The sequence below is a fragment of the Neolamprologus brichardi genome, chromosome 7 (genome assembly GCF_056152115.1).
Source record: "Neolamprologus brichardi isolate AB-2024 chromosome 7, ASM5615211v1, whole genome shotgun sequence".
In the NCBI taxonomy this organism is placed as follows: domain Eukaryota; kingdom Metazoa; phylum Chordata; class Actinopteri; order Cichliformes; family Cichlidae; genus Neolamprologus; species Neolamprologus brichardi.
In genome coordinates this window covers 39,436,437-39,463,358 of record NC_142110.1, presented here as the reverse complement: position 1 = coordinate 39,463,358, position 26,922 = coordinate 39,436,437, and the positions used below count along the sequence as shown (strand labels likewise).

Here is a 26,922-nt window from a genome sequence, read left to right as displayed (position 1 = left end):
TTTGCCATCTGCTCATGACAAAAGGAGACTCTTTTACTAATTAGAGTTTTAAGACATGTGTTTAAAGTGTACAAAACTTCTACAGCCCCAAGTCCAGTCTTTGGGAGACCAAACTGAAAGTAGCTTTCAGAGGACATTAGCTCAGAGGTTTACATACTTTTGTCCAGCATGGATGGTAAAGGATTCATCATTAAAAAAAGACACTTAAGACACAAGTACAACTGTTTCTGCTTTCTTAGTCAGGTCAGATTATGTTCTGGCTTCGCTTTTCTTTCAAATCTAAACTGTGCTTCCTTTAAGGCCACAGTAACTGGCACTCTATAGGCTCACTATAAGTAGGAAGGAAGGAACAGCAACACAATTATTCCAACACAGTAGAGGTACATATATGAGGGAATGAAACTGCTTGCTCATGGTAATCTGAATGCACAGTGTCACTATTCAAAACCTGTTAAAAGTTTTGTTTTTCTTTCTTAAACATAATTTGATTTTGTACTGATCACCCCCCCCCCCCAAAAAAAAAACAAAAACAAAAAACACACACACACACACACACACACACATATTCATACTCCCTGGTGTTAAAAGCATTGCAGGCGAGCGTACAAAAGGAACAAACAGCCATGTAATGTGGCGGTTCCCTCTCATTGACACTGGGCACTGGAATGCAACACCAGGGGGGTAGGAGACACGGTGTGTGTGTTTGTGTGAATGTGCGTGCCATCCTGTCAGATTGGCCTAATCATTAGCATTACTGAGAACTGACAGCAAGAGGAAGGAACAATAAGTGTCATTTATCCTCTTTCTTTTCTTCTGTCTTGCCTACTCACGCTCTTTCCTTTCTTTCTCTTTTTATTTGTATTTTTTTTCTCTGTTCTTTGCTTTTAATCTCTGACACCCCCGCCCCCACCCCGCATGACTGCCTGTCTCCCTCTCTTGTCTGCCTGCCACATACTTAATTGTTCCCATAAAGAATCTAAATTTCTCAGCAAAAATAAAATAAAATAAAATTGAAAATAAAATGAATTCACATTAAGCATTGTTCAGCAGTACTGCTCCATTAAAAACAGCTTGGGTCTAATCACAGAATGTAATCAAGGAATACCATCTCCAGTGTAGTTAAATAAAATCTCCAGCTATGATTTCCAAACTGCACACTGGCATCTGGCATCCCAAATACCAAGGTGGGAACAATCATCTTAAGCAATATCTGAATGCAAATATATGACTGAAACTCGGCACTCTTGTTGATGAGAATGAATCATTTCTGTTTTTAGGATGTATAAGCAGATATAGTCAGGCAAACAAGCACAATCGCTTGCATGGCAGGCAAATTAAAAAAAGAACCATTTACAAGAAAGAAATTCAGAAAGACCATTACTCTTTGGTTGGACTATTTGCAACTTGTGTGTTTGCGGCTCGTGACAGAAATCTTTTGACTTTAAATTGCCACAATTTGAAAAGAAAACACATGTTTTAGGGAAAGGAAAAACTAATGTTCAATATTTTATGTTAGCATTTACAGTCTCTGATCTCTTCTCAAACTTTTCCGTTCGGTAATATCACAAAATCCAGTTGGAGATAAACAAAAATGGGGAAAGAAAATCAGCTCATTCTAACCCATCACTCTAATTCAGCAATGAGCTCAAAACTCAAGGCTTGTGTGTATATGTTTTCCTGCTGCTGACTCCAAACAGCACTCAGAGCAATGAGGATAGGTGTGATAAGAGCATCCTGTTGTGGTTGTGCTTTTGCCAAAATGCGGCTGAGGGAATGAGATCACTGCTAGGTTTTTCACTGAACCGTGTAGACTGACTCTTGCTTGCTGTATTGCTTTAATTTATCCTTCCTCCCTGCTGGTTCGTGCCTCCAGAACTGGAAAGTTTTGGACATTTTATCTCAAGGATAAAGCAACTGAATTTTATGATTATGATCTAGAGCAGGGGTCGGCAGCGGCTCTGGAGCCGCATGCGGCTCTTTAGTCCTTATACTGCGGCTCCGCGTGGTTTAGGAAAATAAATTAGAAGCATTTAGCTGAAGTGTATTTTTTTATGTTAGTTCTTTTTTTTAACTTGTAGTTCTAAATTGGAAGATTATTGTGATATTGACATATAAAAATAAAATTATATTTTATTATTTTTTCATTGCTCAAAATAAGCATCACACTCGCGGAAGCCGGTGTACCCGCCGAAACGCCGTGCATTTATCGAGACTTTCAACCCCAGGTAGGCCAATTATGGATCTTCGGATCCACATTATGTCAGCAGCTATTCTCCACCGTGAACTTTGTTAAAAACAAACACGGCTCACGCCTCACAGATGACAGCTTACAGTCCTGCGTAAAGATGAAAGTGACTAGTACAGCCCCGATTTGCAGACGCTGTGCGCAGAGGTTCAGGAGCAGAAGTCCCATTGTAAACATATCACGGCAGACCGACGATGTTTGCATGAACATGCTTTTCAGCATCTCTTTATTGACCACTTTTCACACACTGTTGCTGTACACATACAGCCGGCTGTAGCTTTTCAGCTCACAGCCCGACACATACCAACAACAGCATAGACGGCACAGACGTTAAGGCGGCGAGTGTGCGAGTGTGCGTGATTGCGGGTGCTGCAATCACGCATCCTCCCCTGCAGCGGCGCTGCAGACCACGCCCCGCCACACACATTAACCTGGTAAAATACATATTTAGGCAGAATTTTGCAAATATCTATTTTTCATTTTTTAGCAGCACAGTGCAGCTGGGCGTCTTTCCTTTTGTTATATTTCTTTAAGAGTTCAAAATGTGTTAATTACATAAATAAAATGTCATTTTCTCTGTAGCACTTCATGGATTTCATAAGCAACACACTTTAGTTGTTCACACAAAGCATAAAGGTAAAAAACAAGCGTTATCTTCATTTTAGATGTCAAAAAGTATTTGCGGCTCCCAGTGTTTACTTTTGCATGGAAACCAGGTCCAAATGGCTCTTTGGGTCTTAAAGGTTGCAGACCCCTGATCTAGAGTCAATGGCAAAGGACATGTTAGAATACTCCACACTGCCATTTCCTTTCTATGCTTTGACAAGTAATATATCACACTTGTGATGCACAGTGACCAGTTCTGAGCTGAAGTGGATTTAATAACTGTTACGGGGAAAGGTCACATCGAATTTTGACATCTGCACAAAATCCAAGATGAAATATATCCCTTTAGACAGCTTGTGCAATTCAGATTTATTATGTATTGCCTATGTTATTATAATTGGTAGCATTTTGTTTCTTCACATTAGCTTTGTGCATGTTTTTTGTCATGGGCAACATTTTCAAAATTTCTTTCAAAAAGGTCATTTAGTTGTTTTTTTCCAGCAGCAGAATTGATGGAAAATTCAATATAACCATTTAGTCATAACATGGTTACCACTGAATGATCTCAGCCAATGCCTTTTGGCCAGTGTGATACATTTTTATCTACCAGAACCTTCAGATCCACGTTGAATCCACCTGAATGATCCAGTGCACAATTTTAAATCTTTATTTATTCCTTGTTTTCTTTTTCAATGCATGCTGTCTTTACCTCAGCAGAATAACATGTTACGGGCACCCTTTCACATTTACTAACTGACTCATACAGTACTGAGAAAACACAGACAGTATTCGTTTCTTTTTTGAAGTTTTGCAGGCACTTATACTCTTGCTGACATTGCCAAGAGCTGAAATCTTCCAGCTTGGCTGACAGGGAGCCTGGGTTAGATCGGCTTGTGCACAGCTGGTGTTAGGAGGACCTGATTGAAACCATGTAGCTTAAAGTCTCTGAGCAAACATTCCATTAGAATAGCATTACGGTATTAGTATGAATCACTGTTATTCTGCAGTAGCCCCAACATGTGGCTGCGTAAAATGCTCTATCTCTTGTTAGTTCTATGGGTGTATACGGTGTGTGCATTCGAGCCTCCTATTTTTGCTTTAAGGTGCTCGCAGTTCGTGCAGCTGCCTGTTTGACCTTTCTCAACTAGTTTATGTGTGTATCTAAAGGTTTCTCGCTGTGCAGAATGAGTCTTTGTGCCTCCATAGTAATGTGACACCTTTCATAACTCTATAAAGAGAACGCGGTTTATGTAAAAAGACAGCACAGTGTGCTCCTGCACGAAGCTCCTGGCAGAATTAACAATGATGGCCCCGAGCTTTACAGGCCAGACACTTTTGATTTCTCTTCGTCTCCCTGCCTGTCTCGCTGTGTATCTGTCTGTCTGTCTGTCTAGCTTTGAATCTGACAGCTAAATTTAAAGGGAGTCAGCTGTTTCGATTCAGACATCAGCGATTCGGGTGTTACCTGCCTCTCTCATGGCTCGCTCTGGGAGTGATGGCAGTTAGCTGTTTGCGCGTTTGGCAGACTGACACCTCTGATTGGTCAATCCCAGGTTGTCACTCATTACACCATCATGGACACATCAGCTAAGAGGCAATTGTCGCTGCAGTGACAGGACCTCGGGCTATTATTGCTGCAGTGACACAGAGCTTTACCTCTTAGCGAGTCTAGAGACATCTCAACTCAAGTGCTTTACAGCACTCAAATTTTAGCTTTGCACAGTAAAAGGCTACCTGCAAGTAAGACCCTACAGTGAAACCATCTGAGTGGTCGATAAGACTAGAAAAGTGCTATATAAATGTGGTCCATTTACGTACTGCTTACTGGAGACAGGATTTTGCACTGGTGGAATGGCAATTTCTAGCTTCATTTCTAGCATGATGTCATCCTTTCTCTTTCAGTGTCCAACCATCCATGTAGCGTTCTCTTACTTTGCTCCTTACTTTGTTTGAGTTAAGCTATTCAAAGGGCTGCTGACATTATTATTTAATTAGTATGAACAAAAAATCCCAACATACATAGCAGGTTCATAATTTATATTAAAGTACAGAAAAGAGCTACAAAGAAAGTGTTAGGAATGACACTGATCAAATAGCGTACACACATGGGCAGAACTGCAGAAAATAAGAAATATCCCTTCCATTTCCCACTTGAAACAGAAAAATTATGATCATTGCAATGCCTAAATTTGTGTCACCCTGTCATACGTACAATTTGACATGCTGCTGGGCTCAGTCCCCTGCTAACCAAATTGTTTGTTGTGTTGCAGCTGCCCTGGCAAAAACAATCTATAAGTTCAGTCACTAGAATAAAAGGATGAATTTCTTCTTGGTTAAGTGTGAGGGAAAATAAATGCCCATTTTTTTTTTACTGCTTTTATTTTGTTTCATGTGTCCTTGTAGTGCCAGACCTTTGCTGTTGAAATTGTGCACAAGCTGGAAAAGAACTGGAAAAAAATAAAAGTTTAAAAAAGGTCCAGACATGTGAGACTACGGCTTGAAAAGTTGAATTCCAAGTTTTACTAAGAAGATTACTTTTAAATGAACAAATCACTCATGAATAGCACCGTGCTGTTTCCCCCAACTTTCCTGGCAATCTCCACTGCACTTTCAAAATAAATAATAATGAAATATGGCCAGAATGAAGTAGCATGAAAGGAATCCGCAGCCTCTCATAAGCTTCTGTATTTAAGGCTGCTGGTTTGCGCAGAGTTCTGAGGAAAGTCAAGAACACTCAGTGGACCAAGTCATGTACAAGTTAAAAAAAAGTGAATGCATCTGTGCACTGTTACTTATTATTACTTATTGTTTTTTGTTGGCAGGTGTGAAACCTGCCTTGTCATCACCAACCTTGGCTATAAGACATTTTCTTCTTGTAGATACAGTAGATAGTGAGATGTTGTTTTCAGGCGTGAATCTTCTTGTTATTCCTGAGCTTTGAGCAAGATTTGTGATGTCAGTTGGTTAAGTACATGTGTGGGGGTGAGAGACTGGCTGCAGGGTAATTTAAGTGTCCAGATATAATGGTTGTCTTCCTGTGTCTGACCTTGAGAGCTACAGAGGTCTGTGCAACCCTTTCACCACCTCCATGCCTTTTTTCTGTCCTATTTAAAAGATAAATCTAGGTTACTACAGCTTATATATCATGGTTAGATAGCTGTTTCAGTTTTTTTATAATAACTTTGTTATCAGAGCTTATTAGTGATGGATAAGTATGACAGAATCTTATTATAAAGAGCAAAAACACATTATTTCAAATAATAACCTGTTTGCATTACCTAGTTTCTCTGCCTTTCTCTCTCTCCCTCCTCGTCCCTTATCAACTCCTGATGCTCTCATAAGGTATCCGTCCTCTTTTCATTCATTCATCCCTCACACACGGCTGTTTCCAATTGGCTCACAGACATTCCTGGAATGCCAAGGCATCATTGTGTTGTGCAGTGTGTGTGTCTATGTGTGCGCTTGCACACCCACTGCCCCTCTATTCACTCGCTCATGTTAAGAAACAGCTCTAAACCAGGAGACTGCTGAGAGACAGAGAGTGGTTGGTAGGATGAGAATAAAGATGGATACAAGAGGAAAGTAGAAAAGAAGCAAGAAACATAAAAGAGAGCTGAGTGTGAACTGCTGAATGTTGTTGATGCAATACCATAAATGATAGAAACGTGGTTCCACGTTCCAGTGTGGTGGGGTGGATCGATCTCTGATTCCTCCAGTCTGCAAGCCAAAGTGTGGGCACAGATAAAAACAAAAGCATGAATGCGTGTGTAATTGGGTGAATGGGACTTGTAGTAAGAAAGCACTTTGAGCCCTTATACAGTATAAGTGACAATCCATTTACCATTTACTTTTAAAACATTAACCGAGTGGAGGTTATAAACAGTCAGCGTCAGCAGTAGCAAGCAAACCTTCAGCAATCACGCTGCAGTTTCCTCAGAAATGTTTCAAATCTAGAAGATGCCCAGTGAAGGCACATAAATGTGTACATATAGTCTTTAAAAAAAGTTGAACGTGCTTTTTAAATGCACTTATCATAACTTCAGACACACAAACTTTTAGTGGTACACAGAAGCACACAACACGCAAGCACAATATGAACGACATTTTTAGTACTCCTGCACTATTTTGATTATGTATATATAAAATTGCATATTCTCAATACGGACACACACACGGCACACGAACGCATGCACACTCGTGTGTCCGCGTACACTTTATCATAGCTTTGGAGTGGCAGTTAAAAATATTACACCACAATTACATTACCGTTAGCCAAGACAGCTGGTCTGGACAAAAAGGCACCACAGCGTCTCTACGACTTTGTTCTACAGTTTTATTTACATTCCTTTTTCTCCCATGACACATGACTAAGCTAATCTAAAATGCAGTGAGCCTGGCATTGGCAGGCTGACTCAAGCAGAGACCAAAGCCATCTGCCTAAACAAGTTATGCCATTCAGACTGGTACAGACTCCAAGAGAATACACTTCTTTCCAACAGGATTTCTAAAAATGTACTTTTTACACTAAAAGAGAATTTAGACAGTTGGATGGATAGGTAGTCGAATAGTTGGATTTGTTTGCTATTGTAACAACACTGGTTTGTAGTTTGTCAAATTGATTCCAGGAAAGCAAAAGTGGAATCAGGGAAGGTTGATAAAGTTGCAATTTTGTGTTTTTGTCAGGCCTATAAATCGCCATGTTTATTGCAAAGCGAATGGATGGAGAAATTGGAGCAAGGGAAGAAAATGCATTCATTTTGGTTGTCGTAGTCAGAGAATTCACTCCAAACACATACACACACTGCACAAAATGAAATGAATGTGGGATGCATATGAACACAAACACAAAGCAACAGGGAGGCTACCAACACAACCAAATAGCATTTACTACAGTGTCTGCAGCCTAGCAACCAGGCAACTGGATGTCATTGTCCCTCATCACATTTCTGTGTTTGTGTGAGTGCTCCTGTGACAAAGATCCTCTTTTGCAAGATCTTGAATTTTTGTGTGACAGGTTTAGAATAGTGGCAGAGAAGAAGAGAGAATATGGGGAGAGAGAAAGAGCTGCAGTGTTTTTTGGCTGCTTATCAATGAAGTGAACAAGCTGCTGCCCCCCAACCCCCCAACACAAATTGATCAAATTCCTGACTGACACCATCTCACTGTAACTTTAGCTGGGTAATTCAGTTCAATCGAAATAGCAGCTCTATACTCTTTGGTACTTTGGTTCACAGTTTTAAGTACATTGTTTTAGTTAATAACTCATGAAGTTACCTTTCAAGAACAAATCTGTATGCATTTCTGCAACCTATTTCCATTAAAAAGTAACCCTACTACTTGAGTATGCACACATGTGGTTTGTGGTTCGTGAGGCTAACAAAAAGCACCTTCAGAATCACGTTTGATTTAGCAATTCAAACCAGATGATGAAAAGGCAGTAATTCAAATACCATTTATTCATGAGCGGTGTCCTGTGTGCCATTGGCTCAGGTGCTATGTCACAGAGACACACACACACCGCCTGCTCAATGTAATTTTAATTTCAATTATTGTTTTATTTGCTTTAATATTTATGCTGCCTTTGTTCTACAGGTGTGTGATCTCTTGTTCTTTTAACTCTACTTTAATGAGATTCATTGAAAGCTTTTGATGTTGTAATATTATTGGAGAAACTGTGCAGCAGGTCTTTGTCAGTGCGCATGCTTATGTGTTGTTTGTGCTTTTTGTTGTTGTTGTTGTTTTAAGGGCACATTAGTATAATATGATGAAAGAATGCTGTCTTGTGTCATCTCCTCTACATTTCCCTTTATCTTTTGAGATGTTTCCTCTTTACTTCCACTCATGCCAATCCATATGTTTCCTCTTTCATCCTTCCTCCTCATGTCCTCATTTCTTCACTTTTCTATTACAGACCCCTGACCTCAGTTTTTAATTACATTTTAACAGTCTTCGAGAAATCACAAGTATTAATTATTAGCTTAATAACATACATCTCAATAAAGTACAAATTAAAATTAGAGCCCTTTTTTGGGCAGTTTACATATAAAATGTGTATAAATGTAAGAAAGAGATGAGAGAAACTCCCTTAAACCTGTTGATATGTTGATGTTGATAAACTGCACAACTTCCTTGTTTTTAAACTGAGTTGTCAGAGTATCTTAGTAAGGCTAACGGTGGGATAGGGGCATATGTTTATCTTCCATGAGTCGACCAATATATTGCTTTTTCAAAAATCACCAAATATCAATAATAGTATCAGTCCCAAAAATTCTATATTGGCTAGGCTCTATTTGAAATCAAATTGACTTGGAGTTAGTTATATTGGACAGAGGTTAATCACTGTATCCACATTAGTCCATTTTTGTCTGTGTTTATTGTTATAACTGTGTTAGCTGTCTCCGCACACACATAAACCGTAGATTTGAAAAATTGTTTAGTATCAATGGTAAAGGGGTTAGCACTGTCACCTTACAGCAAGAAGGTCCCGGGTTTGAATCCATTGGGTCCATAGTGTCTGTGTCAGCCGTGGCACAGACTGGAAACCTGTCCAGAGTGTACCCCACTTCTCACCCTATGATTGCTGGATTTGCTCCCAGCGATCGTGGATGGGTAGATGAAGAGATAGAGATTTCTCGCTCCTGATAAGCCATACATCAGCCCCCTTTGAAGAACCCTGCAGTAGAAACTGCCCTTTCAAGGTGTTTCAGTGGTAGTTTGACTGACACTACTCACATCTGGGAAAATGAACTAAATTAAAGGCGTAAACACTCCAGAGCTCAAACAAACCACTACAAACACGGCTGGCATGAGCACACACACCTATGCTCATCTTCTTTACACCTGATGTCTCTCGCCAATCCGCACAACTTTTGTCTTTCAACTTTCCTCTTGCTGCTTCTCTTTCCTCTAACAGACTAATCTTTAGCTGCTCTGTCTGAGCTTTTCCAACTTTGTAAAAAACCCTTTTGACTGATTATGGATGATTCCAGGAGAATGACAGCAGCCTCAGTTCTGTGTGTGTGTGTGTGTATGTGAGTGTGTGTATGCGGGTCTGTACTGATAATAGTGTGTGGCGATGTCTGTGTTTAACATTGTGTTTTCACGACTTTGACTGAAACTCTCAGATGAGAAGCCAATTGATTGAGATGGCCCCAATTAGTCTCCACGATTAATTGAGTGTGATTGGATGTCGTCCATGGCACCTCATCATTAGACGTTATTGACAGTCTAATTAGTTGCCTTGGTGACCGTTTAAACACAGTTGATTGTGTGTGACAGTGAAACGACCCCACCGCAGCCAGTCATGCATACCTCATGCTTGTGGGTGTGTGAGAGTATGCGTGTTTGACCGAATACACCTTTAGGGAGGTGTTCCAAGAAATTTACAAGGATGTTGCAGGAAAAAACAACAACAAGATGCTGCTAGATTATGCTTAATATTATTATTGTTATTATTATAGCCACCAAGCCATAATAAGTGTGCATCCAGAGAGAGAAAGTGCTGAGATAGGAAGAAAAAATATTTTTGGTTCTGAAACTGTGGCCGCAGATTAATTACATCCACTCAGTAATTATAAGTGGTGACTGGAACATTAAGAAACTGTGGATAAATCACACAAACAAAAGTGGTACTCACATCTGATAGAGTAAGTCACTTTGCATCTTTTTTTTCAGACCCAGGGAACGTTTGCCGCTGATGGGATATTTGGCATTTCCATTTATTTAATCAAAAATGTAATGATTATTATAAATCACTTCAAAGAGTGATCTCAATTTAAATAGGCTATCTAGCACTGTGCAAAGGTTTTAGACATTTTCGATTTTTTGACTTTTTCCTGTAGGAATACTTATGATTGATCCCAAATTCACTCTGTAGCATGATGCAATTAACCCAGACGCACAACCAGAGTCCTAAATAACTATTTTCAGCAAAGACGAGAACAGTCAATCCTGAGATCATGTGAGTCTCACAGAGCTTAAGTGTATCTGCTGCTTTGAAGTCAGGCCAGTCATACTGGAAATTTAGATGTAGATTTTATTTAATAACAACAAGGACTGGATAATTCACTTTAAATATACTATGGTTTCAGTAACTCTAGGTAGTGTTGAAAATATACATTTAATTACATTGAATTGAAGTAAAATAATCATTAAAATAAAATAGAATGCATTTTGATTCTAAATTGGAATATAACCTAGTGTTTATTACCACTGTACTGACATTTTAAATTAGAATTACACCATCCCAGCATAATTCATCCTAATAACTACTTTCCCGAAGTCATTTGAGTGGCCTCTTTCTAAATCTTATCAAGATGCTGCTGTTTGAAATATTCACTTTCTTCGGTCAAAACAACAGATAGATAGATAGATAGATAGATTCATAGTTTTTTGTCATTATGTCTTCACATAACAAAATACTGTGCAGTATCACTCAGAGTAGAACAGAGAGTTTAAAAACACAGACAAACACACAATAAATAAAAAACAAAAAAGGGAAATAGAGTATACAATAGGATATGCAATAAGCAAACAATTTAAGAAGTAGTATTGTATTAAGTGTTGTAAAGTGCAGTTGTCTGGAGCATGTCCTCAGTCCTAGATATATAGCTAGATACACACACACACAAACACACACACACCCCACAGTAATCTGAATAATTGATGAGTACCTTCTAGTGTGTAATTATAAGCCATAATTTAGATCAACATCAGCTAACTGAAAGCAAAAGGAGGATGATTAGGTGAAAGGAAAAGACACAAAAGAACTTCACAAGGGGGGAAATAATGAAACTTGCCTAGATTGGTTTTAGCAGCGGAGCTGTGTCCATGCGCTATATTAGCTATAACAAAGGTAAAATGTTGAAAAGTTGTGTGGAGAGAGAGGGAGTGGCAGACGAGTACATGGTTGGCTAACCGTGAAAAAGAACCCTAATCTCAGAGGAGGTTAGAGCTGGTGTAACATCACGTTTTTTTGCCAAACTCTTTTATTCGTCTTGTGCTCTACCACTTCAATATCCTCTGTGTCTCCACAGAGCATAAACACCGGCGCCCCAACGCCAATCCCCCAAACACTGCAACCCTTTCTCCTTTGTTTTTTCATCATTTCCTTTACTCTATAAACAGAATTCAGACAAATAAGAAAACAAATCACCACAAATTATTTATTTCCTTCTTTTCTTTATTTTATTTGCTTTTTTTGATTCTCTCAGCCACAACGGCAAACAGCACTGATATATTGAAGAAATGAAAACATCACTTTTAATTTTGCCTGAGATTAACTTTATAGAAAAGTCATACTCTAAAATTTCCGTGATTTTAATTAAACTTTCATTAAATTTTAATTAGTCTTATTAAATATTTAAATATAGTACGCAACAACAACAAAATTAATTAAGTTTTCAAAAAACTTGGCAGAAACATGTCTTAATTTTAGCAGAGTAGCAGCCTTTTCAATTAAACATTTGATGGAAACTGAATTATGCAGTGAGGTAATGTGTAAGGCACTGTTGCCTTGCCTTTGAATATTGCAATGTGCATTCATCTGATTGTGATCCCTCCTCTTGGTTTGCTTCTTTTCATGTCTGCCTCAGTTGTATACATGTAGATATTCATTAACCATCTTCCCCTCCCTTCTCTTCTCATTATTCTCTCTATAGTTCCCCCTCTGGAGCCTACTATCACCTGTAGGTCCAACACCTACCCTCAAGGTTTTTACTGCAGCTGGCACCAGCAGCATTCAACGTACATCAACACTACATTTGATGTGGAAGTACAGTAAGTGCATTTTATGCATATACAGATGTTTCAGGATGAAACCTGTGGATTTCTGAAGATTATTTCCTGTTATTTTTGCCATTATAATAATAAAACAGTAAGAGTGATATAATCATTTTGGTTCATATCTTAGTCCAACACGGCAAACAAACAAGTCTCGGTTGCCTAGACGAGTTTTAGCATTTTAGAAGTGGGTCTCTGTCAAGTTCTCTTTGAGACTCCCAGAGTCCCACAGCCAAAACCATGGCATGTGCTTTCATTGAAGGTGTAACACTAATATTATTCTCTTTGAATAAAGATGAGGAATGGGCCATAGCTAAAGATTAATTAATAGCAAGCCCATGTCTTTAGTGTTCAATTAGGTTATAAAGTGCAGTAGCATGCAACCAGTGTACTGCTGAGTTCTGCCTAATTCGACATGTTATATCCTCAAAGCCTTTGTGTTAAGTATCTGTATCATTCAGTCTTTAGTCTACAACAGTTTTTGCCTTTAAGCAGAAAACCTGCAACAGCTGTTCCTTTTTATTCCCTGTTCTCCCACCTTTTTCTCTTCAGACATAACCAGCGTTCACTCGAGGTGAAGAAAGATTTGTTCCACAAGAACCGCTGCCATGTACGCTTCCCAGAGGTTTTCTCCAGCTTCCCCTACAAAGTTAATGTAACAGCCATCAATGCTTTGGGGAAAGCTTCTGCCACTAAAACGTTTGAAGAGTCCACTATAGGTAAAACATGCTCTGTGTTATGCTTTGTGGTTTCTGTTACATTCTCTTTTCCTGTTCCTTCACTCCGTTGCATCTTAAAGCACTCATGAAGTCACGTGTGTTGACCAAATGTGACTCGAAATGAATTACAGGCTTTTTGCTGCAGCTACACAGAAAGGAAGCAGTTGTGCTTTCTTATTAAGTTTTGCTCACAATTAGAGGGTTCCATTAAGCCCTGAATTCAAAGAGTTTAAATGAAACCCACACTGACATTTTGAAAATCTTACAAGTATTTGCTCCTAAACCGTTCCGCTTGCAACAAATTACCACTTTTTCATTAAAATTGTTATCCGCACATAGTTCAGGGACAAATGTAAAATGTTTTTCCCACAAAGATTGACGGGTATTTGGCAAAGGAAAAACAGAACTAAAATGCCGAGTGTCAAGGCATCTCTTTGTGTGTGCCAACCGCCGAGCAATGTTAATGCATTTGTTTGCTCACAGATGACTGATTTCATTCATTTCTGGTTCCCTTTGGAGATTTGTTGCACACACAGCAATGCTTGGTGCCAGGAAGACATAGAAAATTGAAAATGCAATGGCCAAATAAATGTCACCCAGCTGATAGCAGAAGTGTACAGTTTTGTTTGGGGTTTTTTTGTTTGTTTTTTTAACCCACAGCATAGTCCATTAGCGAGAAACCCACTGACTGTGCATCCGTGCCATTACCAAAAGCAGCAGATAATAAACAATCGACCTCTGAACCTTTTCTGCAGCAAACAGTATTTAATTGAGGTTTGGACAGGATGTGATGGTCACAAATCAATGGTCTGGTTTCTCACTTTCCCTCAGCCAAACACCAGCTGCCATATCAGCATATTTCTAATCTAAAAAAAAAACCCCAAAACAAATATGCCATAAATGTGCTTCAAGGTTGATTTTTTTTTTTTACTTTCAATTAATTAATTCATTATGTGGCGAGTAATTTCAAAAATTAACTTTGAATTGTGAAGTTTTTCTTCAGTTAGTCTACCAAAGGCCACATAATAACAGCAGTACTCTTGGCATTCACAAGCAACTCTGACTGGAAAGCAGTGAAGAGGAGAAATTCATTTTAAAGAAGGAATGAGGAGTACTTTGATAGATAAGGGAACTGCTGCCAGCAGTCCTCAGCTCTATTGCATTGCTTAGGGTGATATGGGTGTGCATGGTGCATAAGCACACACAGACACCAATGGGGCTGAGAGCGATTGTGCGGAGTGTCGGTTGAGAGGGTTAGGTATTGAAAATGAGAGACAGAGAGAGAGAGGAAAGAAAGAAAGTCTGTGTGTGTGTGTGTGTGTGTGTGTGTGTGTGTGTGTGTGTGTGTGTGTGTGTGTGTGTGTGTGTGTGTGTGTGTGTACACATAAGTAACCAAATGAGGCAGTGACATGCTCTGCCAAGCCCCGGACACAGGACTCATGAAAATGCTAATGGTAGCCGGATTAGTGCTTTGGCTGAGGAAATATCCCTCAACTATTGGTAATAGCAAAATACCCCACTGCAAAATACCATTTAATTCTTCCTTCTCTTCATTTCCTGAAAAGCCATCGTGTAACTTTGCACTTCTTTCCCGCCTCCATTTCCTCCTGTTTTAATTCCTTCCTTCCTATTATCTCTCCCTCTCTTTTGCTATTATCAAACAATCCTTTTATTTCACTTTTTTTCTGCATTTTTCATCCATGCTTTTGGTTGTTTTATGTTTTTTTTAAGCCTTAAAACATACTTAGTTGCTTACAGCTACATATAACTAGGTGTTATAGTGTTTTACATACTCTGGTCTGAATAAAGTAAAGTTTGCTTCTTTTGAACTGGAGATCTACACGCAATCACTCGCTTCTCCTCCTGGATAACTGATACAGCTGTCATTGATCCCAAAGAGAGGCAGTGGCTACAGAAACTTTCTGTCACTGACTCTAGAAAACAAGCCCAAACCTTTGCAAAAGTTTGCAAAGTTGCTAGTTGAAAGGCCAAAACTTCTAACAAAGTATGTTTTGAAACTTAGCCCTCCTGTCTCTCCTCACCTCATCTGTTCTTCGTTCCTACATTGTTAAAAGTCTTTCTTATGCCATTCTACGATGTAAGTCACATTCATTTTCAGGGACAACGAGGCAGATCGTAAATAAATAAAACAATTTCATGCTTCCTGGTTCACTTCTGAATTCTGAGCGGGAGTAAGACGGTTCTCAACTGTCCTTGTTCATCCGACCAAAGCTGGGGCGGAATTAGATGAGATGAGATGTGTGTGCTTGCATGTGTGTCCCTACATGTGCGTGCTGTGGGTGAAGTTACAAAGAGAACCCTCAAGGAAGCTCCACACTCATCAAATGATAACTTAAAGCTTTCTAGTGCCAAGATGATCAAACGCTAACTGATCTTGCCGAGCTTTAAAGGCTTCTACAGTTAAAGTATTTTCACTTACAACAAAGAGCTTTTTTTTTTGCTGGCAGTTCTGACAGCAGCCCACCTGAGCACCCGCCGTCATTCAGCTTTACTACATTACTCATCCAATGAGATGAAAGACAATATGTTGTAACCTAATTCCACCAGGTCAGAGGAGCTGCAGTAACTGAAATCATTGAAATTATTTGTTACCTGTGTCATGCTTTGAATCGTTTCTTAGAAACAGGTCTTCATTCGGGTGTATTAACGTGGGATAGTCTGTGGGGGCTACAATAGTCAGCCAGAAGTAACCAGTCAAAGTATATTTTTAATGTGACTCTGCTGTTTCACCAAATGCTAAAGGTGCTCTTTCGGCTTGAGATCTAGTGACTTATTTTAAAGTTCAATAAATCAGTTTGAGATGCAGTCATGAAAGGATGGTTATCAACAATACTCAGTAAAATAATCCTCACACTATTACACCTGGAGGCAGCATGGATACCTGTTTTCATGTTTATACCAAATTAAGAGCCTACCGTCAGGATTCAGCAACAGAGATCGAGTCTCATCAGACGGGATCTTTATTTTTTTTTTTTCCAATCTTCTGTTGTCCAGTTTTGTAGACTCAGTTTCCTGTTCTTAGCTGACAGGAGTGGCATCCCCTTCAGGGTCTGACACATTGTGCGTTCAGAGAAACCCTTCTGTTTCCTTGGTTGTAACAAGTGGTTATTTCATTTACTGTTTCCTTCAAAGTAGTCTGGCTGTTTTCCTCAAACATCAACAAGACATTTTTGCCCAGGGAACTGTTGGACACTGGATATTTTCTGTTTTTTGGACCATTGTCTGTAAACCCTACAGATGGTTGTGTGGGAAAATCCCAGTAGACCAGCAGTTTCAGAAATACTGGACCATCTGGTACCAACAACCATGCCATGTTAAAAATTATTCTTTACCTCAAAGCTGCAAAGAAGAATTTTAGAATTTTGTAAAATTCCTCTTGGAAGAAAAAAGAAATGATACCAGCTCTAGTAATAAGATCTCGCATTGTATAACTTAAAAAACTAACACAAAATGAAACTTCAAACTTTGTGTAGCTTAAACAAATTAAAACCACAGTCGTGCAAAGATTAGCCCTTAAATTTAGCCAACAGAATTTCTTGTGCTTTGGCTTTTGACTCTCTTTTGCACGTGCAATCAGTCCATTCACAAATTCAAAAACAGGCTACTTTCAGAAACGAGATTTTAATTTGGGACTTCATTACAAAAACTCTCAACTGTCATTACACCTTAGACAAGATTCAATGATCAGTGTGCAAGATAACACTGCAGATCGATTTTCCCATTTGTGCAAGTGCACTGCTAGACGATGTCATCCAGCACATCAGTGAATTGATGTCCAGATTTTGTTCTTTCTGAAAAGCCTATTTATTTGAAGAAAAAAAACAGGCTACACCATTAGGTAAAGGGAATAGACACATGGCAGTTGTGTTAGAAACACTAAATCAGAGCATTTCAGAGAAAACGAAAAATACATGCATGTATAAATAAATGCACAGCACTCTTTTGCAGAATTTACCCTTTTTATGTTTAAAGAGACCGCATGTTGAAGCTATATATCAGATACATTTTCCACAATTTTTAAAAGAAAAAAATTAGTTTGTCTCTCGCCTGTGAAAGATTAGATTTTTATGTTACAGTACATCGACAAAGGGTAAAATAAGGGACTGCAGTTACTGTGCAATATGAGACTGAGGATAGGGGGCCAGTAATGTGGACACAAATGAAAGAACAAAGCTAAGGCTGGAATGACAGGCGTTTTCAGGCCAGGCAAGAATATTGAACAACGGGATGTCAAAAAAATTGAAACCCTGTGATCACATTTTTTGTCTTTCTTTTTGTTTATGTTTCTATAGCTTGCTAAATTACATGGTTGATTTTATCTTATTCTGGGCATATAGCTGACAATATTTTTTTCTTGGTATTTGCATTGCACAAATTTAAATCTGCATTTGCATCGGTCAGTAATGTCCAAACACTTATTGTCTCGGTAAATTTCACACCCTTCTTTTAAGTGTAAATCCTTTCTTTCTTTTATCTCTCATATAAAAAAAGCACTCCTTTGTCACACCCCAGCTGCTATCGCAGAGGTCATCAAGTGAAGGATGTGTTCATTACTCATGCAACACAAAGCTACTAGTATATGTTTCAGGTCAGATGGATACTTTAAAAACCTAAGGGACGCCCCACCCAGACATATTTCTCGCTGTTTTGTTCTGTGCTTGCACATGTTTTTCCTCTGTTAGGTGCTGTTGAACAAAGAAAATTTATTCTCTCTGGTCTCTGCTGACTTTACATTGCTCTTGCTCTGCCAGCATGCAATTTTCTTTTTCTTTTCTTTTCTTTGTGTGCTTCCCTAGTTTTTTGGGGATTTTTAAAATTTACTTGAAAGTCAAAAAGAGATTGTTAACATCTCTTTCTCGAGTGAGAAAGCAGTCTGTTTGTATGTGCCAACAGCCATCCTTCGTATTTTCACTCATTAATTGTGTGCTGCCTGTTTATGAGTCTTCATAAGTATGCATTACCTTTTTATCCACATTGCTTTCATCCACTGTTGCCATCAGTATGTTATCAGACATTGAGATTATTACTGTGGTTTTCCATTTGCTTGTGTAATGCTATGTTTGCATCTAGATGGGAAAGGGTTTCATGTAGCTTAAGTGGCAGGCCGGTGTGTTCCCTTGTGGGAGTGATCTAACAAAGACTGGGTCATTCAATATCATCTGAAAAGCTTTCAATTGAATTCTCTCAATCTCTCTGTCTTGGTGTGTTCCTCAGTGGACAGGTATTCAGACACACGTGCCTTTTCATTGGGGAGTGATGGCTCATTTTCTGTCTTGCCACAGATACCTCAGACACTTTTTTCAGCTAAAGCTTTTTTTTTCAGTTCAGCTTTATTTAAAGTCTTTCTTGCATTAGAATACATTGCGACCTTAAGCATGTACTAATAATAATGGTAGTAGCAATATTAAATAGATCCCTTCTATCATGTCAAGACTTGCAAGATATAATAAAAAAATAATAAAAATTCTAAATCATGTTTCAGAGGCTGGAAGATCCTAAATAGTGAATGTATTCAGTCTTCAATTCAACAGGTGCTTCTGTTACACCACCCCTGCCTGTCTTTTCCCCTTCCTGCATGTTTCAAAGCTCTCACTTTTCATAGCAAGTTTTTATTTGTGCAGATATTTGCTGGACAAATAGTGTTGCAGGTCTTTCACCATTTCACCAATTAACCTTGAGAGTGCAGCGAATTGCTGCTGACCACTGCTAGACTTGAAACTATGAAAATTGTTGTTATTCTTCTAAAATAAAAAAGAACGTGTGCAATGATATAAATAAGTATCATTAAAGTAACAAGTTAATGCCTTAACTCCACCTTTATGACACAATTTAGTGTTATATAAAACATTATGCAACTGTCTGAGTGACCTTAATATTCCCCTTTAACTAACTGTTTATACCCACTTTACAGTAAAGCCAGACCCCCCGGAACGTGTGACAGCGACCCCGATCCGCTTCAACCCTCGGAGACTGGAGGTATCCTGGCACAGCCCCGCCACGTGGCCTGACATAGATAACTTCCCTTTAAAGTACTTCCTTCGATACCGGCCGCTCATCCGAGAGCAGTGGCAGCATGTGAGTACCTTTTACACTAGTGCTCACAAAGCCCCCCCCCCCCAAAAAAAAAAAAGGTGCGATGAGAAATACAATGTGACGTGTTGTTATGCCATTATGAAAAAGGTTTTATCCAGTGGAGCAGAGAAAATTAGCTTTATTAGTTAGCGCAAAGTAGAAAAGTTTTGTTTTTCTTTTCTTTTTCAGGAAAATTCTAACTTACAAATGGAATATTTGGCACAAGCCAAAACCAAGAAAGAGGTTATAAATGGTCAGAACAGTTTGCTCAAACACTGTTTTCTCAGTGTCTGCAAGTCAACACTAGGATAGAAGTTAATTATTAATTATTGGTGCTCTAAAGAAAAAGGCTCTCAGATAGCGCAGCCAGAGTTTGAAGTTATCACAAAAAATAATCCTCTAAATGGAAACTGCTTTTTTTCTTAAATCGCTAGGAAGTATCGTTTCACATTATAATCGTATTTTTCCAAGAAATGCTTACTTATCTGGCATGTTTATTGAAACACAGGGATAAGCCTCTTTTTTCTTCTACATTTGATCAATAGTATTGCCCAAGGTAAATTGAACATAGAAATTGTTTTTGTTTTTTTTTAAATCCCTGTCAAGAGATGCCTCTGAGAACAATTACTGAATATTACGAAAAATTGGAGTTTGATCCCTGGTCAGACAGACACAATTGCTCGGCCGCTTTGGTGTATGTTACTTAATCTGAGTATTTTTTTGTGGGTTCAATTCCCTGAGGGCTTCATACAGTAAAAGCATATGTGTCCACTATAGGATTCCTGGGATAAAAGCTCTGTCTACCAAGGTCTAATATTACAGGGTTATTAACATGTCAATGGTTTGCTAAGGTGTTGTTCCAAGAGCTTGAGTTACAGAGCCTGGCTTGGAATCACACGGACACACTAACACACACAAATTATAAACCAATACACCTTTTTTTCTCTTACTTCATTCATCTCGTCTGTCCTTCAACACCTTCTTGTGTCACTGTCTTTGTATTTCACCACCCTCACCCCCAGTTTCTTTGTTTTACTACTTTTCCTCTCAACTTTCTTTGGTTTGAACTCCGGAAAAGTTTGTCTGATGGTACTTCTTTGTTTCTTACTTATTCTACACTTCAAATAAGAAGAGTTTTGGCAAGGTTGCAGTTCTGTACAGCAAACCTTGGTGTCGAGTTATTTCGTGATAGTGATTTAGGTCTATTCAGCCTCCAAGCAGGCCATCATGAGCTTTACAAGAAAGGGGAAAACAACTGCTAAGCTGAACCGAAGACATCAACAAAAAATCCAGGCATCCTTTATTAAACTGGCTTTAAGACCCTTCACAGCAATGAACTGAAAGTCTAAATAATTGCTCAGCTGAAAATTAATTAGAGCAATTAGAGCAAATGGTTTAATGTTTCGAATGAGTCATGAAGTACAAGAATTGCCAAGTCCCTGCTTCTCAAATGTGGGGATTTGTTCAGTTTTGTATAATTGACTGCCAAATTGCTTTTAGGTTTTAGGTAACATAATAGGTATTTGGTTTTAAAGAACAGAATGGGAACAGCCAGCAGAACCAAGTTCACTTTACCACATCTCTTACATCCTTACAAATACGAAGCGATATCAGACATGATATATAATCTCTTTGTGTTACATCTTTCTACAAATCTTCCGTGACACAGTCACACATATGAATGGCAAAGTGCTATTTTATAAACACGTCGACATTCAGTCACTTCCTGTCTCTCTGTAGTTATAATAAAGCCTCAGATCTTTGTGGTTCCAGCTGATGATTAAATCTGACACACACACTCAAAGTTTTTCTTCTCCCCCTTGCCGCTAATCAATCAATATGTGAACCGACGCGTGACCTGAAAGTTGGGAAACCTTAAGTCAATATTTGGATTTGGTAAGGAGACATAATTTGGAAATTGCATAAATAGAGTCGATGACAGCTGAAAACTCCAAGGTTTTCCGTTTTTGCGGCATTCTTTGATGAATGTTATTGTGGTCACGGTTTTTATTTTTGCAGCCGTTAGTGTGGTTTCCTGAAGGGGAAATTCCGACACCATCACCTCTGGACTTGTGAGCACTTTATAGTTGTGCTTCTGGCTCCCTTCGTTAACTGTCGGTTAACCGTGTTGGCACTGTTCTCAATCACACAGAAAGTGTGTGCTGAATTTGTATTTGTATGAGTTGCCTAATTTCTCCACTAACTTTTACGATTATGCCACTTCATTGAAAAGGTTGAATGGCAACCAGCAGACAGCCTTGTCATGTTAGAGTACCATTTATTATTAGAGATGTTATAAATGTAATACATTTGTCTAAACCTCGGCATAACCTTCTACATTTACATTTTTTTGCAATTCTAATACGCTGGTATTGAGCTTGTTGACACTGGCTTGAGTAAAAACACACCCAGAGTAGGTTGATTGAAGAACGAATGACACAGCAACCAAAATTGCAGCTTCAGTTGCAAATATTTTGGCTTCTTGATTACTTCCACACCGTCTTGTTTGAAGAATAGTAAATAGGGCAGACAAAGCTTCTTTCAGATAATTTTGAATGCCACTATACAAGTGAACCTACTACTTCTCCTGCCGCTCCCTTATGCGCAAGGGGTTGCCACAGCAGATGGATGACTTGGCACAGCCCTCCCAGGGATTTGTGTCTCTTGTGTCTCTTTCCAAACTTGAACCAGGGATCTTTCATGTGTTAGACCACATTATTAGACCACATCGTTGCAGAAATTTAAAATACACTGAATCAAGAACTGTACTACTATAAAAAAAACTGTTTATTTTAGAAAACCCAGCTTTTGACTTGCTACTGCCCTTGTTGAGGATGGGTTTAATGACTATCTATGGTAGTGCACTGTAGCAGCAGATATTTGGATTTAGAACTATCAAGCTGTGACATAAATCAGTAATTGTAGTTTAATGAGGCTGCCAAAATAAAACGCACTATTTACTGCCCCCCATATATACTTGATTGATTTTAGTATCAGAGGTTTAATACAACTTGAAGCGCTTAGTGTTGCTTAGGAATTCTCCTTTAATGTGGTCGGACAGCAGAGCTGGGTGCGAATGGCTTTCACATGTTATATTTTGAAATGTGTTTTCAGTCAGAAATGAAAGCGGTCATGTGATCAGACTGATCCTCAGAAGAAACCATCCATCGTGCTGAAGAATGAGGGGATGACTGGGACAGATAGGTAGAGTGATGGCAAGTCAGATGGGGGGAGGCAAATGAGGAAAAGTTTTGAAGTAGAGATGAATGGAGTGCATTAGAGAAGGAGATTGGGCGTTAATGGACAGCAGATGCTCATAGATACAGTAAAATGAGACACATAAATGAGATAGAATGCATAGATACACAGATGCATTTGAACTCGAGTCCAAGACAAGGGTGACAGAAATATAATACAAAGTCCACATTTGAAAAGATGTAAGGTGAAATTGAGCGCATAAGACTAAAAACCATATTAGTTGATTATGAAAAGTGACAGAAGAATGGATGGTTAGGGAGAGAGGTATGGAGAGAAAAAGAGAAATTGCTGTATGGAGAGCAGTGTGACAGATAAATGGATGAAAGTTGGAGAGACATAAAGAAAAAGGGAGGACAAGAGGCTGCTTTGAAAGTGAAGTTTTATAGGCTATTGGTTACCTGGTGTTTGAAGTTTAAGGGAGGTAGATGAATGGTTCATTGGGGGAGGGGGGGAGGGGGGAGAAAATATATCTGAAACATTTTAAGCCTTAAACTAGTGGAGTGAATGGAGGAAAAGGGAGGGGGTAAAGCTTTAGACTTAGCAGAAACAAGCCCATTAGGGAATTGAATTGTACATATATTTTTTTAACCTTTAAGTAGGTATGCCAGACATATAAACAGCTACAAAAACAGTAAAAACCAACAGAATGGTGCTCTTATTGAGCTAGTGGTGGTTTGTAAATGGATGTAGTGCAAAGTAAAGTGCAGCATTAACAGTGAAGCCCCCCCACCACCTAAATTTTATTTCTCTTAGATAGCTGAACTCTATGGCATGGAATAATTTACTGCTTTGCTGGATTTCGAAATTGGAATGCTTTTTAAATTCCCTTTCAGCAAAACCTTGATTTTGCTGAAAGGGTTTATTTTTCTGTGCCTGCCAAACAACTGATTTTAAAGTGTAAAATTACAACTAGTTTAGGAGTCTTGGTACTGAGCTTTTTTCAGATCATGAAGCTGCTATTACACATTTGAAACAGTGCACAGTCATTTAAAAAAGAACGTTTTTGTAGTCTTGTGAAACCCTAAATACAGCCTAACTGCTTCCATAGGAATTAGGAGGGCAAGCAGCATCCAAGTGCTGCTAATTAAATGCCCTCGATCATCAGTGACCCCCTCTTTCACAAGCACGAGTTTGAAGGATTGCTACATCCTAAAGTCAGACTGAGCAGTTCAACAGCTACATCTCCACTCCACTCAAGTCCACAGGCCTCAGTTAGCATGTGCAAATAGAAAAAAAAAACACTAAAAAGTTGCAAAACACTGAAAAAGTATGAAAAAATTAAGACAAAGTGGAGCTGTTTGGACATAAAGCATGGTGCCATGCTTGGTTAAAACCAAACACAACATAGCAGGACCTTAACAGAGCTGTATATAAATAAATGTGTGTATATATATATATATATATATATATATATATATATATATATATATATATATAAATTCTACGAGCTACCTAACCATGAGATGTACTTAGTTTTTCACAGCATAGAGTAATGTGATTTGTAACACACACATATTGCCCATAGGAACAAGTAAGTCACCGATATGTGATTCCCTTGTAGTTCAGTAAAAGCAGATCAGTAACTCGCTGTAAAACAATGTAGGATGATGTGCGTGAGCTGGCATCTTAGTTGTTGGCAGATAGCCAGACTTCATACACATCATTATCACACCACTGTGTTATATCCCTAGATTCATCAGTGGTCATTTCACAACAAGGAATGCACATACTTGCTCCCAACCCTTTACTGACTCTTTGTCATCAACAGGTTTCAATTAGGGGTGGGTTTTTATAATCGATTTATCGATTAAAATCGATTCTGGCTTGGATAACGTAAAATCGATTCATTAAAATCCTGAATCGATTTTTTAATATAAATTTATTTTGCCCAAAATGCCAGAATCTCTGGTGAAATCTCACAAAATTTCAACAACCACCAAACAGCTAAGAGAGAGCAGGAACACGGATTCTGCACAAAGACTTAAACACACAGCGCGACCCGCGGATCAGAATCAGTGAGCTGTTGCCTTTCTCACGGTCGGGGCTGAAAGCCAACAGCTCGCTGATTCTGATGTTTTGGCGGGTCCGCGCTTTGTGTTCACGCCCTTTTTGCGCTGATTCTAAAGCTGTTAGTTTGATGTCTCTCCAAACAATATTGACTGAACCAGCAGCAAAAAAAGATCCAAACTACACTTCACATAAACATCGTCATGTTTGATGTTTGTCACTCTTACTTTTACTGTTTTGCTTCGACCACGATGCACAGCTCTCTCTCTCTCTCTCTCCCCCCCCCCCTCTCTCTGTACTGTTTTCTGCATTATTCGCTTGCTTGTTACGCACAAGTCTACCGTTGTTTACTGCGCTGTCGGCCGACGTTTTGTTTTGTTTTTTTGCTTTATATACTTCCGAAAAGAAAACCTAATTTCTGCTGTTCAATACTGAACAAATTTAAACTTTTTAAAATTATGCAAAATGCAAAATGCTTAGCCGTGTCTCTAATAAAACCGCTGTAACTTCAGAGGTAACGTTCATGTGTTGATTAATGGTTTTCTTTCGTTTTTGATGTACTGCAGAATATTTTTATAAAATCCCAGGCCAGGAAAATCACCTTCATGTTTTTCTGTGTTTTATCCTCAGCTACTTTGACACAAAGGCATCTGCTGTGATGCTCACACCTTTCATAAAGTCTTGCGTGTGTCAGCTTCCTTTTTAGAGATACAAAAATATGTAAATGTACTGATCTGAATTATAATATTTCTGACTGTCAAAATTTCCCAGATTCAAATCGAAGTGAATCAAATCGAATCGAATTAAATCGAATCGTGGATCGAATCGATTCGGGACCTTGTGAATCAGAATCAAATCGATTCTAGAAATCAGTGACGATACCCAGCCCTAGTTTCAATTATTACAAATTAAGCAAGTGAGTGTTAAAAAAAGGAGGATTTAATCCATGAAACTTCCTCTTCCCCTGTTCATAAAATTGAATTTCTTTCATTTAGTGTCAACTAAAAACACCTTAAATCCAGAGAATGACCGCATCCACCGTTTCACTTCACATTACGTCAGTACACTTTATCAAGAGCGAATTATCAAAATGAGAACGGAAACAACACGTGAAAATGCATCTGCATATCTCTAAATGGTCGGTGAATTGTTTTGTTTCCCATGGCCTTGTGTGCATTGTTTCCTCATGCTCCCTTCAGACAGAGGTGAGCTCATACACTCACAGCAATTAAAGCAATGGACCAGTAACTGTGATAAGAACAATTTCAGATTGCTCAATATTCAGTTCATGGTATGAAACTGCATCTGCTGTGCTGTAATTGCCCTTTGGGGATGATGCTGAACTCCAGGCAAGTGAAAACACAGATATTTTCATGCAGACTCGGAAACACACACAGAGACAGATACGCAGATATGCAATTAAATGCTGGTATGCATATAAATCAATACTCACAAATATCACTGCACACATACATTCTTTTGCTTCATAATTACTAAGCCTACCATGCATACAAATGTCAAGAAATCTCTAGAACATGCATGTGTGTATATGCAAAAGCAGCAAACACATAATTTATTGCTTATATTGATAGACTAAGGTGGTTAGTATTGGCAATATGCTGAAATAACCTTTTGCATATCTGCAAACACCATGTCCACCTACAAATACATGCAGCATTCATACACCAGACATAGTGAAAAACAAGAAGTGGACAAAAGATGAATAACCACCATGTTAAATACATAAATTCAGAGAAACTGATGGAATAAATGCAGCAGTCGAAGCAGAAAGAAAAGAGGCAGACCTATTTTTTTCTTTCTTCAATCTTCATCTGCTTGAGCAAAACAGATTAGCCTTTCATTCATTTATTTATTCCACATGTGTGCTGCATCCTCTCTCTGCCATTCATTCTTCTCGCACCTCACATTTGGTCAAGCCTCTGTCTTTTTCCTTTCAGTTTTTATCCCTCCGTTCTTCTCCTCGCTCCTCCTAATTTTTTTTCCAGCTTACGTACCGTATTGTTCCCGTCTTGCCATCAGTCCTTTTCCACCTCTCTCCATCTGTTCATCCAATGTGTGTGTATGTTTGCCAAAAGTCTCTCTCATCTCGCAAGCACTTAGATGGATCAATAGTGAGGCACGAGTTGTATTTGTGTGTGCGTACTTTTTAGTTTTGATTTTGGAACATAAATCTGTTTACACAGTCATGCGGTA

At 38.7% G+C, this 26,922-nt stretch overlaps 1 protein-coding gene across 2 annotated transcripts in view; it reads left to right on the top strand.

Annotated features, from left to right (window-relative positions):
• Nucleotides 1-26,922, top strand: part of cntfr (ciliary neurotrophic factor receptor) — a 213,631-nt gene that overhangs the window by 163,940 nt on the left and 22,769 nt on the right. For both annotated transcript variants that reach the window (XM_006795592.3, XM_006795591.3), the window contains 3 exons: nucleotides 12,511-12,628; nucleotides 13,184-13,350; nucleotides 19,283-19,446. In XM_006795592.3, coding sequence (XP_006795655.2) covers nucleotides 12,511-12,628; nucleotides 13,184-13,350; nucleotides 19,283-19,446 — 449 coding nt within the window. The remainder of the gene's footprint in view (nucleotides 1-12,510; nucleotides 12,629-13,183; nucleotides 13,351-19,282; nucleotides 19,447-26,922) is intronic.